At 36.2% G+C, this 14,047-nt stretch overlaps 1 protein-coding gene across 2 annotated transcripts; it reads left to right on the plus strand.

Annotated features, from left to right (window-relative positions):
- On the plus strand, window positions 1-8,669 carry LOC100747529 (modular serine protease-like). 2 transcript variants are annotated; one of them, XM_012386893.3, is made up of 10 exons: window positions 1-238; window positions 938-1,253; window positions 1,320-1,511; window positions 3,594-3,698; window positions 4,207-4,418; window positions 5,521-5,736; window positions 6,181-6,345; window positions 6,920-7,218; window positions 7,565-7,721; window positions 8,168-8,669. In XM_012386893.3, the coding sequence occupies exons 1-10, from the start codon at window positions 181-183 to the stop codon at window positions 8,353-8,355; spliced, it is 1,908 nt and encodes a 635-aa protein (XP_012242316.1). In that variant the 5' UTR covers window positions 1-180; the 3' UTR covers window positions 8,356-8,669. The 2 variants fall into 2 exon arrangements, with proteins under 2 accessions (XP_012242316.1, XP_003490288.1); XM_003490240.4 differs by having other exon boundaries at window positions 938-1,511.
- Window positions 8,670-14,047: the final 5,378 nt, after the last annotated feature.

Below are 14,047 nucleotides of genomic sequence, written 5' to 3' on the forward strand. Positions count from 1 at the left end.
GGCGACCAGTTCATCGTTGTCTGTCAAGGCTTCCAGTCCTCTTGGAACTCGTGTGTGTTATCGTGGCACGCCCCAGATATCCGTGGACGAGCAACAAATCGGTTTTTAAGTCGCCACGATTGTCAGTCATTTCTCGACTACCGTCGATGGTCGCAATGGTATTGCGGAGTTAGCACAGTTATGAATGCCCGCGTTGTACTTTTGGTGGTCTTCTTGTTGACTGATCTATCAGCGTCGCGTGAGTAGCTGATGTTAAGCTCGATTTCCATGACTGATCGTCATCGAGTTTCATGGGGGCAAAAACATGTGCATGGCGTGCGTGGAATACATAGGGAGTGCAACAGTTGCGCTCCGAGCGATTTTTAAATGGTTTCTATTGGTTGATGCTTTTTGGAAAAGTTTACTTTTTTCTTTTTTAATATAAGGTAGAGAATTTAGCGAACGAAAGATAAGAGCGCAGTGAAGATAGTTTTGGTGACTGGAAATTATATTTTTTGAGATGAATAATAGTTCAGATGTGTGTTTGCATCATTTTCAGAGATCTGGACATTTAGCAACACTTTGTAAATCAAAATTACCATTTTACGAAACAGAGCTGAGAATTTCAATAGTTTATCATTTTTATCACACGAAGACTTATATACTTTGAAGAAATAGCATGTTTTTAAATTTATAATTATATGTAGGTGTTCGTCTTTGAACGAATTCTAGATTAATTAATTCACTCATCTTTAAAAAAAGATTCATTGCATCAAACTTCAGTTATCTTTTCTTAAACGCTCACTGAAGTAAACATTTTAACGAGTTCTTTCATAACTCACGCCTCTTCCGGAAGCGACTCGCATGACAGCCACGAACCGGCTCGACATAACAATGTGCTCACGATAACGTTTAGAAATTTATCATCACGATGCAATTATTATTTCTACCTTGTTAGCGGCCGATCAGAACGACGCTGGCAGATTGAAAAGAAGCTCACAATGGGGACATTCCCCTGATTCTCCTGGTCGTGGACGAAACAAATTTAATGCACAAAGAGGTCCTCCAGGTGGTCGAGGGCCTCCTGGACTTGGTCCACCTGAATTTCCACCTGGATTATATCGTGGTGGTGGTCCTCCTGGTCTTCCACCTGGATTGAATCGTGGTGGTGGTCCTCCTGGACTTCCACCTGGATTAAATCGTGATGATGGTTCTTCTGGATTTCCACCTGGATTAAATCGGGGTGGTGGTCCTCCTGGATTTCCACCTGGATTAAACCGTGGTGGTGGTCCTCCTGGACATGAACCCCCTGGACATGGGCCTCCTGGACATGAGCCTGGTCCACCTCATGGTCCACCTGGTTTATATAATAAAGTTGATAAAGAAAGACAGAATTTCGATTATGACAACGACAAACCACAGAAAAATGATAACGTGTCAAAAGATTCATCTTCGAGAGATGGTACACCGCGTGATGATGAAGAAATTGAGATGTTCAATGAACGATTTTCTGATGAAAAAACTCGGTGCAGGTGAGTTTTGTTCTTCAACTAAATAAGAATGAAAAATATGATTGGTAGATTTCTCGAGGTTTTCAAGTTTCATTGATCCTTTTGCAACGGATTAAAATATCGGAGAAAGATAAGATGAATGAAATAGAAAATAATTTCTTCATCTGTTACTTCCAATTTTGTATAGAAAATAAACGTTAACAACTGCGTTATGTATGCACATGACGGTTTTTCTGATCGAGTCTCTATCAGACAACGTTGCTTAAAAGTGTTGTATTTAAAAGTGTAGAAACGTGAAAGCTTAAAACCGTATACCAAACGTACGTGTAATACGGTATTTGCATATGTTGAAACGCGTAGTCACAGACCTGATCATAAGGACTGTATTGAACTGCGTGGTTGATAAATATGCTTGTGAAACTGAGCAATTCGAACGTTCAAGAATAGCTAGTGATTCGGTCACGTAGCAACTGAATATTATAGAATTGATTATGTGAAAGATACTTGGAATAATTTAGAGATGGCAGGCAGCCAGATGTTAAATGTTATGTTCGTCTAAAATAATAGTCCATCTCTGGAACGAGGAATTATCGCAAATTAGAATCGAATGAATATCTAAGTAAATTGTTCACTCTTATACCATAATCGGAATATTTCTTTTTATAATTCCTAATAGTCACGTTAAATTTCGATCGATACGAAATAAAATTATTGAGTACGAAAGAAAAAAGTAGGACAATAGGGATATGGTAAATTTTAATTTATAATTAAGCAAAATGAAAAATATAGCCGATGTATAGCTTGACAGGTTGATAAGTCTGTCTGAATATCCAAGTATAATAAATGGACTCGTATATACTCGGCCGTAATATTTCATAATTTGCATGAAATAAAAATTAAGTATCTATCAATTCATCCATAGACCGAAACGTTTTACTTTAGAAACGAAGACATATTTTTGGTATTTTTAATATTGCACTTCCAAATGTATTTTTATATATATAGTAGATTGTATTTTCGTTATCTGTATAATTCGAAGGAATCGCGTAATAAGCGTGACATACGATACAAATGACAAACAGATGAACAATAAAATTCGTAACGATTAAATACGATACGACATGATACGATACGATATCATACGATACGAACGGTATCGTATCGCGCGGATTGCTTTTCAGTAAACGCGTATTCGACAATCGAGGCAGTTTTGCTATATCCGGCTATGAAATATTTCGCCCATCCAAATTGTCCTAATGAATTTCAGTTAACTAAAAGTGACAAACGCGCGCCATGGTGAGATTACTGATGGAAACTCGATTCGGGGAACACGATCTACTCGGGTAAATAGCGATAGAAACAAGTGTACGTTTGTAGCTTGATTTCGAATCGTTAGTTTCGCTTCCTGTTAACTGATACGTGAAATCCGACATCGCTATACGATACCATTTTGTATCGAACAATCGTTCTCCTTTCTTTTTTTAAATTCTCGTGATTTGTATATTGTAAGTGCTTCATTTTGTATCGGATTTTGTTGGAAGTTATGAGATATTCGAAGAGCAAACAGTTTGGATCGTTAGATTGAGCAAAATGAATCTGAAGCGGAGGAAAATTTTGTATTAAAAATTCCAGTCAGATGATGATTCTAGATTTAGTTTTTCAGTGAACGTTATAGTACTATGAAGTTTTAGATAAAAGAGCGCAGATAATGGAATATACTATATTTATATTTTAATTCTTTCCAGCTTGCACGTCCAAGGTAGCTTTTAGAAAGATTTATTGCAATACAGGATCTCACATAATAATAGCCCTTACTTTAAAAATTATCCTACGAAAATTAGCCTGTCATTATTTCTAGAATTACATTTAATCTATCTCTTTTCAAGTTTGACCGTATTAGAGTTAATGTTATTACATTAACGCGTTATGATTAGGAAGAAAAAATTCGTCCCGAAATGGTTAGACAAATTTCTCGAATTTTTCCCTGATTCTGTTTCTGCTTCCTCTACTTTACCTGAAGTGCAACGATACAATCACAGAAATACACTGCACACCATGTGTTTTCAAACACGTAATCAACGTTTGTTGTCATTTCGAAAACAGGAAAAACGAGTTCCGTTGTGGAAGCGGCGAATGTTTACCGAAGACAGCAAGGTGCGACGATAAATTCGATTGTCGCGATTTGAGCGACGAACGCGAATGTGACAAGTAAGTTAATTTACTCGGATGAAAGATAAATACAAGTCACGACAAAATATTTAAGAACCAAGAAGAAGTACGTGTTACACGCGACATTTTTCGACTGTTCACATAGAAAATGTTATCAAAAATGCAAAGATAGCGAAACTCAGCACGTTGATTGTCGCGATGCTCGTCGATGACCCACGTTACTAAAGCTTTGATAATGATTAAAATAACTTTCCTTTTTTTTTATTTATGATATAAATTTCATGAACTAAAACTTTTTACAATGTAAATGTCTTAGATAACATCGTCGCAGAAAAAATGCATCAGTACAATATAATATGTTGCAAGAATTAAATGTCATAGTATAGTATATTTTATTCCCAGGGAAAAATATATAAAAAGCGTGTGACAGTCAACGTGCTAACTAAGAAACGGCAAAAGAAAACTCTGCTGTAACGAATTCAATTATTCTCTTATTTGCTGTCCGTTTAATTACGACACTGTTAATTATCGTGGCTGGACATTGTAGAAAATCGGGAAACGGCTGCGTCCTTCCCGAACAACCCGAAGGTGGAAGTTACGAACTGGGTGGCTGTGGTAAACCTTGCCCGAAACGTCCCGGAGATAAAGTTCCTAGTAACAGCATTCTGAATTACACCTGTCGGCACAATTACATTTTGAACGGAAGTGCCGTTCCTGTTTGCTTCAACGACAAATGGTACAACCTGCCCTCGTGTCTCAGTAAGTTCATTAGATTACAGATTTTACTAAATTAGCGAAAGTAATTTACGTCGAGAGTTCTGTAAGAGTAAAACAGTGTCGATGGAAAAGAAAATTCAGAGATCTCGATTTAGAATTATCGACGAATTTATTTCCCGACAAATTCCAGCTTGATTTTGATGGCTGCAGTTCCTTGTTTTATGTCACGCTTTATTCAATCTATATTATGTCAACGTATAAGTGATGTAACGATTGCATGTTTCCATGTAATTATTACGAGTTATGATATTTACAAATAGTTAAATATTAGACGTGTGCAACAATGATTACTGTCGTGTTTGTGTTGGAATAGTTAGAGATCTAGCGCTAACGTAAAAAGAATCGATTAACTATGCGACTGGACTAATTTAAACGATGGAAGATAAAGAAATAATTGTACGACATCAAAGGTTTAGTCTTACGAAATGCTAAAATTTCAAGGTGCATGCCTGACATTTTTTTAAATCTATCTTATGATTTATACTTCACGCACGTATAAAACTGAAATTTTTCGAGAAATATCTATTTGATGAAATATATTACGATAGAAACGAGCGTGAGCCATAAAGATTTCTCGGTTCTACCGTTTGCCATTCTACCATTTTCAACTCGAATGATAGTAATAGATTCTAGTTGAACTGATTTCGAATTCGAGAATATTCGCTCCATTTGTTTAAATTAAATCTATATAGTTAACTAAATAGAATTAAATTTATTTAATTCACTGGTATTTCGTAAATTAATTGATTAATTACTGTGTTATCCAACGTGTTATTTGAATTATTGATTATTCCCTCTTCGTTGCAGTTTTTCTATCCTCAGCTTTTCTGCATAAAATATACATAATTAAGAATCACATGACTATAGTTTAAATAATAACATTTCAAACATAATCAGAATAATAACGTTATAATATAATACTTAATAAATGATATATTTAACAATATTTCGTATAAGTGGAACAAACCTTTTTATAAAAAATATTGAATTTAAAGTAAAAAGCGAGAAAAATAGAAAGAATCTTTTTGTTTAGAAATTAATATTTCACCAATATTTCTCTTTCATCAAAATTTCATTGCAACAGGGATATGTCCACCATTGAACAGTACCACGGTGAATATTTTATGCTCGTACCAAGGAAACGAGGTGTCTTGCACCGATCGAATTAAACCTGGAACGGTGGCGACTTTGTCGTGCAAGTCGTCTTACAAATTGTCCGTGACGAATGACCCAGCGTATCGTACAGTCACTTGTCTAGAAGACGGATTATGGGACCGTCGTCTTTTCCGTTGTCTTCCAGGTAATGATGATTTTACGTATCTTGTTTCCAACATGCTGCTCTGATTCTTAGAACAGAGCAAAGACTAATTTACACGCTTGTAATCATAAATAGTACGTTTGCAAAATTAATAACAGCAGTTAATACATTCTTGATAAATTTTGGTCGTTGAGACTGAATAAATTTTGTAAAAAACAACAGACTAGCTAAATACTGTTAAGTGTTTCCCAAATGCATTTTGTACTTGGAAAGATCTCTTTTTTTAAATAAATTAAATTTTTAGAAAAGTGAAGACATAGAAACGACCAATGTTATTGCATGTCGCTAAAAAAAGAAAAAAAAATATCTTTTATGAGAAATATGAATCAGACATTTCATGAATTAGCCTTGCTTGTTTCTCCACTGTTATTAATTCAAGCAAGGTCTAATATATTCGATCTAATTTAATTTATTCTGCTTCGTCAGAGTGTGGAATACCCATTTCACAAGGTAACACGTTGGTCGTGAACGGATTCGAGGCAAAGTTCGGAGTATTTCCGTGGCATGTTGGCATCTACCGCAAAAACTCAGCGAACGAGTACGAGCAAATTTGCGGGGGCACACTTATAAGCAACAATCTAGTTGTATCAGGTAATTTCGTTCGAGAAAATAAATTCCTACTTTGAAATCACGCGAATATGTTTGGCAGTTGCATTTCATATTCACAGATAAAATAAAAGATATCACAAAAAAGTGCTTTCCATCAGCTACACTGGCGTTAAGTATTTGCAATTAGTGTGCAATTTAATTACAAGATATTTAGTACAACTATACATTTCGCATAGAACACGGAACTATTTAAACAGACAATTATCCAATATATTATTAAACATCGACATTCAACGAGATGGCTATTCACGCTGTATGTTAATTTCCTACCAAACACATATGTTTGCAACGAGGATCTAGTAATTTTCATATGCATTTTCAGATAGTTTTTGTGACAGTAATTGTGACAATCGTGTCTCATAATAATGCTAGTAGTATCTCAAAATATTTCATATAACGCATACCATATGGACGTTTTCTATGATAAATGTACCTTTGAACCAGAGTGTATATTTTACATATTTGCAATAATCTGAAAGTGTCCAAATACTACTCTCATGCAATATACACAGTAGCACATATCACGGATAAAGGATGGCAAACATTGTTTCGATAGCTGCCCACTGTTTCTACGACGAGGTGTACAATACAGTGCTTGACAAATCGAAGTACGCGGTGGCAACGGGCAAGCACTATCGCGATTGGAACGAGGACGAGAATTACGAGCAAAAATCGATGTTGGCCGAGATTTTGACACCGGAACGATATATAGGGGCGAGAGGGAATTTCGCTCAAGATATAGCCCTTTTGAAATTGACTAGTTCTTTCGAGTTAACCGCTCAGGTGCGTCCGATCTGCATGGATTGGGACAATATGTACGAACGGAAACAGCTGCAAGTTGGCCAAAACGGAAAGGTAAGATCTTGGTTATTAATTAAGAAATATCCAGCTACGGCAACGTATTACCTTGATTAATTTCAGCCAAGCTGCAACGCTATTTTCTCGCCAGATTTCCGGCCTTTTTACCTACCTTTCCTCTTCCGTGACTGGTTTCAGCTGGCTAATTAAGTCACGCTGGATTATATTTCCGTAATTAATTCACACTCCCGTTATGCCGCGACATCGTTCTATTTCAGCAATTAATTTGATTCCCATCTGCCTGCGATTTTCTTTCTTTATTTTGTCCGCTTTGTTATGAAAGTAATGTGCTTTTAATTGGGAATCGTGAATGGTTCCAGGCTTTAGACGTTGTTCATTTCAGGCTGTTGGCTGGGGCAAAACGATTGAAGATACGCCTAGTAAGGTCCTGCAGGAAGTGAGCATGCCGTATATACCGTATGATCAATGTTTATTGGCTGTACCATCTGATTTCCGGGGATACATTACGTCGGACAAGTTCTGTGCCGGTAATTTGAATGGTAAGTAGACGTTTAGAATGAATTATATTATCAATCGGTGAATTTTATTAATTTTTTTCAACTATTGCACGATTCTTATCTATATTTTTAATTAGATCTTATATACCTTCAGAGATTATAATCGTATTAATACAGATACTTGATACTTTAATAATTATTTTTTTATTTTGTTTTTTCTTTTTTTTTTTTTAATAGGTGATTTATAATTTCCAAGAACCTATTGCAACGAGCATAATAAATATACCGTGTGATTCTACGCTTCAAAATCAAAAAGTCGATTAAGCAGTACACACGCACAGTTGATTTGTATTTCAACGTTTGTTTCCATCGTATCGTACAAACGCTAGTAAAGGAAATACATTGAAACTCAGTCTAATTGCTATGCTATGTTTATCAGCAGCGGAAATACAATTGACAATAACCATGATAAATCGTTCTATTCGCAGGTTCCAGTCTCTGCGAAGGTGACAGCGGAGGAGGACTGTTCTTTCAAATGGGGGAAACCTGGTATCTACGTGGTATAGTTAGCGTCAGCCCAGTGAAGGACTATAAGTGTAATTACCACACCTACACGGTGTTTACCTCGACTGGTTTTTTCCGGGATTGGATTCGCGATGTTTTTATCGCTACTTAAACAACACGCACGTTCACTCGTTTCGTAAACTTACAAGCTCGTTCAATGATCGAGAATTGAGCGATTCTGTATCTGATGAACAGCGAGAGCGTGTTCGTCAAATTGGCTTTCGTCTGAGAATGGAAAACGTCACCTCAAATGAGACGAGAGAACGTCATTGTAGAAAATGTTATCTTCGAAAAGTTACTTCGTTACAAGCACCAGAATTGCTTTTACACCGGTGAAAATTTGCACACCTTGGAAAGATTAGTTTAGATGCGTTGATCTGGAGTAATCATTTCGAACGAATAAACTTTTTATTTTTAAATAAATTAGATAAGTCGATTTATGTCGATAAATAGCTTGAAAAAGTATTTGTCGCGAATTTCTTTTAGAAAATATTTTCTATCATTTATGTGATTATCTCGTTTAATAAATTTCGTAATATTTTTAATTTTTTCAATATCATGCGTAGTTCGTAAACCTTAGCAACTTGGCAAGCGACTGCTAATCTCGCGTAAATTGTACTTTCAGTTTTCAGGAGTGCAATTTTATAGGGTATACGTGCAATATTTTTTGTGCGTCGTGTTTTCGCAGCAATCTCGCCGCGATAAACGTTTTACCAGAGCAACAGCGCTGTAACACAAACGGGCAAAGACATTTCGATGATTCACCAAAAAACAAAAAAAAAAAAAAAAAAGAGTGCTGTTTGATCTACGACAAAAGCGCGATGGCTGTGGCGCTGAAACGGTCCAACCGGGCTCTAGAACGAATACTACCTTTGATATTGGCTTTATCCGGCCAGGGATCTAAATTAGCACCGACTCGTTATTTATATCGCAACTCCGTTATTTATGACTCCGGCTCGCCGCTACATGAACTTTTTTGTCCGATCCGAATGTATCGTATTTCCTGTAGGAATTTCCAAACGGTGTCGAGATTTTTTTTATCTACGACGATGTTCTGCACCGTAATCCGCGTTGACTTTTATTTCACGGCTTCGTCGACTTCGATCACTTTCATTTGCGGATAAATTCAACTACGAAATGTGTTTACCGTTAATAAATTTTTTAATCAGTCCATTGCGGAGAACGCATATTTATAAGGAAGGAAATGGATGCCAGTTTTATAGAACGGTGCACGAAATTGGGAAAAGTCATATCTTTTTTCTGTTTGCTGTTAGAAACAAATGTCAGAGGACAAAAAGGAGGATAGTTCCGGGAGGACTAGTTTTATCTCTTTATCGATTTAGAATCGTATATTTTCGTGTTTACAATAGGAGGTGTATATGCATTACGAAGTTATTAATTATACAGGGTGGTTGGTAACTGGTGGTACAAGCGGAAATGGGGTGATTCTACGCGAAAAAAGAAGTCGAAAATATAGAATAAAAATTTTTCGTTTGAGGCTTTGTTTTTGAGAAAATCGACTTTGAATTTTCGCTCGGTACGCGTGCACTTTATCGCGTCTCGTTATAACGAATCTCACTGTTGTCTCGATGGAAAAATTAAAAAAAAAATAAAAAAATTTTTATTCTATATTTTCGACTTCTTTTTTCGCGTAGAATCACCCCATTTCCGCTTGTACCACCAGTTACCAACCACCCTGTATAATTAATAACTTCGTAATGCATATACACCTCCTATTGTAAACACGAAAATATACGATTCTAAATCGATAAAGAGATAAAACTAGTCCTCCCGGAACTATCCTCCTTTTTGTCCTCTGACATTTGTTTCTAACAGCAAACAGAAAAAAGATATGACTTTTCCCAATTTCGTGCACCGTTCTATAAAACTGGCATCCATTTCCTTCCTTATAAATATGCGTTCTCCGCAATGGACTGATTAAAAAATTTATTAACGGTAAACACATTTCGTAGTTGAATTTATCCGCAAATGAAAGTGATCGAAGTCGACGAAGCCGTGAAAAATTTGTTATTAAAATAATGTAAACTTTTTGATTTTCGTATTAGTAAGATACTATAAATTTTGGATATCAAGTCAACCGTATGTGAACGTTAACGACGATAATGAACAGCGAAAATATCGTGGAGATTAGATCTTATTATGAAATATTATTATGAAATATTGTATTTTTTAAAAGGAGAACAATTTTGAAATTTTGTTATTCACCAAAAATTATCTTGACCTAATATTTAGAACTAAACTGTAATATAGGATAGCTAAACAGAAGGTTCTAATTGAACAGTATTTTAGCAATTAAAAACATCATACGTTGGTGAGTCATATTAGAAGATTAGATGTGAATGTGTAAATCTAGCATTGCTAATTCCAAGTCTATTTAGTATTATCTACTGTTCACGATCAAGATTTGCAATATTGAAAAATTCTTACTCATCTTCTAGCGCGTGCGATGCTGCGAAGTTTTTCTATTTATAATATTGTACGTAATTAACGAGAAAAATTAGATAAGAACGAAATCGTATTTTAATATAAAGCAAGGATCGCAGAATCTGCGTGTAATAATGGTCCAATCACATTGGTCTGTCTAATACGATAACAATTAATTATTTAATTAGCTGGTTTGCAATCGTCGACGTCGAATATTGGCAGAATGCTCGTATTGAGCAGTGTGCGAGACGCGGTATACGTTTGTGGCAATCGATGTTTGCTTTGCATACTATTCATACGTTTATGGCTGACGCGTGTTTGCCCATTTGTGAACGGGCTTGCGATTGTGCAACTAAAGGGGTAGATGGATTATTTGATAAAATTGATACTCGACGTTTAAAACTTTTGTACGTATCACGGACAGCATGAATACGAATACAGCAAATAAAAACGATTCACCGCTTTTTTTATACATATGTATATGTATATGTATATATATATATATATATGTTTCAATGTTGATCGCGTGCATGGCAGCGAGAAATTTTCATTTGGAATTGATAAGCGTGAACACATACAGATATTTAAATCGCAACAAACGCGCGCGTAGTGGGTCAACGTTTGCCTGGATCCATAGTTTACGCGAGCGAGATATTTCAATATTTGAAGAACGATTGAAATTATTATATAATAGTCTCACACATTTATCTAGGAGGGGAAGGGATCAAGCGATTTGTGGAGTTTGGATTTTGAAATAAAAGACTGCGAACAATTAACTTCCATATTCAGGCTAAATTCCAACGTTGATTTTTCTCCTTTAAATAATTCAAAGTAGATATTTGAATAGCCTGAAAGAATTTTAATATAATATTCGTATCTTCTATCTATATATGTACATCCTATAGAGGGTGTACTAAGAATACCGGTCAATATGCAAAACGAAATGAAGATATTCTTTGGTTTGTTGGCAATCTGGTCGATCTTCGACGTGCTCAATGTTTTTGGACTAACGGCCCTGTGAAATCCTTCGTCCGCTGTTGAAAGGAAGTAAGTGTGACGGATTATGTCTTGGTAATTTATTATGTAATAAAAACGGTGACACGTAGTCGATTGGTACTTTAGATGTTGAGATCGTAGATTAATAGCGAAGGTTTTCCTCGATGTCGAAGGGTTTCTTATAAAGGCGAACGATTTATTTCACAGACTTTCAGCACAGTAACAGAAGGTATTTCTCACAGGATCGGCAGTTTTGTGAGCTCGACCTATCATGTAACCAGAAATATGTTCGGACACGTGTTGAGCGCACTACAAAAATTACGGTGACAAGTGTTTCCTTTAAATTTAACAATACACACGATGGTATATTTTTTTATCGAAACAACGAACGATTGTTATATTTGTTTTAATGTTTCTGGTTATGAACATGTAGTTAAATATGTTTATCATGTGACGTGTTCGTATAGTGGCGTAAATAAGAAAAAAGCGTGAAATATAATCAGCCGTTTTTATTGCAGTCGGAGATATTAATTTTGTTAAAAGATCTGGCGAAAAGGCGAAAACAAAGAAGAAAGTTCTTTTATGTATGTAAAGACAGCTTGAAGGAAGCTGTAAGGGATTCTCTTCTGGGTTTTCTTGGTCTCGCAATCTTTCGGTACATTATTGAAGAAAGATCAACAAATGGAAAGCAACTTTTATCCAGAAAGACACAGAATATTACTTCTGTTGCCATTTCCCTTTGAAACTTTAATATTTGTTGTTTCATTCTTTTACACTGGACCAGAGATATTTTCCTCGAAAGATTCTTCACACTTTTAACACGTACTATTTTTTTTATTAGAAATCCAATTATCGAAGAGAATTATTCACATTCACATTCGCATCCATATTCGTTTAAAAATTAATTATGATCAAAAATCAATTATCCTCTGTCTGAAGGTACAAAGAACGAATGTAGGAAGATGGCGAACGAAAAAGTTATTAGTCAGGAGGCAATACGCGTTTTATCATTTCTTTCAATTACCACCTACGATTTACCTTTATGAATGAGCCTGGAACGAGTATTTTAGAGACCTCTTACGTCGACGGCGTTAGGGGTCGGTTGGCCGGCGCGTGGCTGTATTTTTCTTTGGGCTTTTAATTAGTCCGGTCATTAATTAAACACAACTTAGCCCGGTTCGGAACCCGGTTGCCGCCGCTGCTCGACATCAGCCGGCTCCTAACCCTTTTTTTCCGGTTCACCATCCACCTTTTCTGTTCCGCTTTGCTACACTCCACGAATTTTTACCTAGAATGCCTCCAACGTGTAAACATGCCGACGCCAATTTATTTCATCGCGGGGAACATTTTAAAACAGCGGTCCAGGGCATAGTTTCTTCCTTCATCCTGCTCTCTTCGCTCTTACAATGCACCTCCACCGGTTGTTCCTCCAGATCCTACGAATCTCCATTTTCTCCAAGGATCAAGTTAACGCTATGCTATGTCTGCGAGCTGCGGTTTTTACTAAAAAATGTATTTTATCAAAACTTGTGTTTAAAACGATCAAACGGGTTTGTAGATGGAAGTACACATCGCTGACGTAGTACGTATTAAAACACTATAGTTTTATTGACAAACTCTAACAAGCTTTGCTTCGTTTTAAATGATAAGATACAAAGGGAGAGATTTCTAACGAAAGGCAATTATAAAATAAAAGACTATAATATACGAAAAAGCACATTTTTTAATGATAAAATAACTAGAAAGTAGAAGTAATTAAAAGAATGAAATTTGTACGAAATATTGTTCCCTGATGCTTACAACTGCCAATGCACGTATTCTTCTTTCTTCCAATTTCTATCAATCGTTTCACCGTTTTATCAGCCTTCTCCTCCATCTTTAACTTGTCTTCTGTTTGTTCTCCGCTGTCTGTCTTTTGCCAAGCACCAGTTTTTCTCCTTCTCTTTCCGTATGCTTGCCTCTCTCGTCGCGATTTACGAGGTTGCGGAATAGCCGCAGGCTTTGAAACGGAGAAAGCCCGGCAGGGATAAGTGGTCGTTTTGTGTCTACGCCGGCTAGAGGGTGGTATTTCTTGTTCGGTGATTAATGCAGAGTTTTATAGCGGCTAGTATTATCGGGGAATATAATATTTATGTAGGGTGTCGGAATTGATGTTGTACGGGCGCCATTGGTTCCGTGAAATTACCCTTCCGTTGTTGCGACAGAGCGCAATAACGTCGAAGCAAGAATTTGCCTGCGGATACAAGAAGTTTATACTCGTCGGGTTTCAGTATAGGTTACGTATACATATATACATATATATCGTTACGAAATAAGAAGGCTGACTTGAATTTTCGATTTGTAAATTTTCTCTGGAAGTCAAA

The sequence above is a fragment of the Bombus impatiens genome, unplaced genomic scaffold (assembly GCF_000188095.3).
Source record: "Bombus impatiens unplaced genomic scaffold, BIMP_2.2 scf_0418, whole genome shotgun sequence".
Classification (NCBI taxonomy): domain Eukaryota; kingdom Metazoa; phylum Arthropoda; class Insecta; order Hymenoptera; family Apidae; genus Bombus; species Bombus impatiens.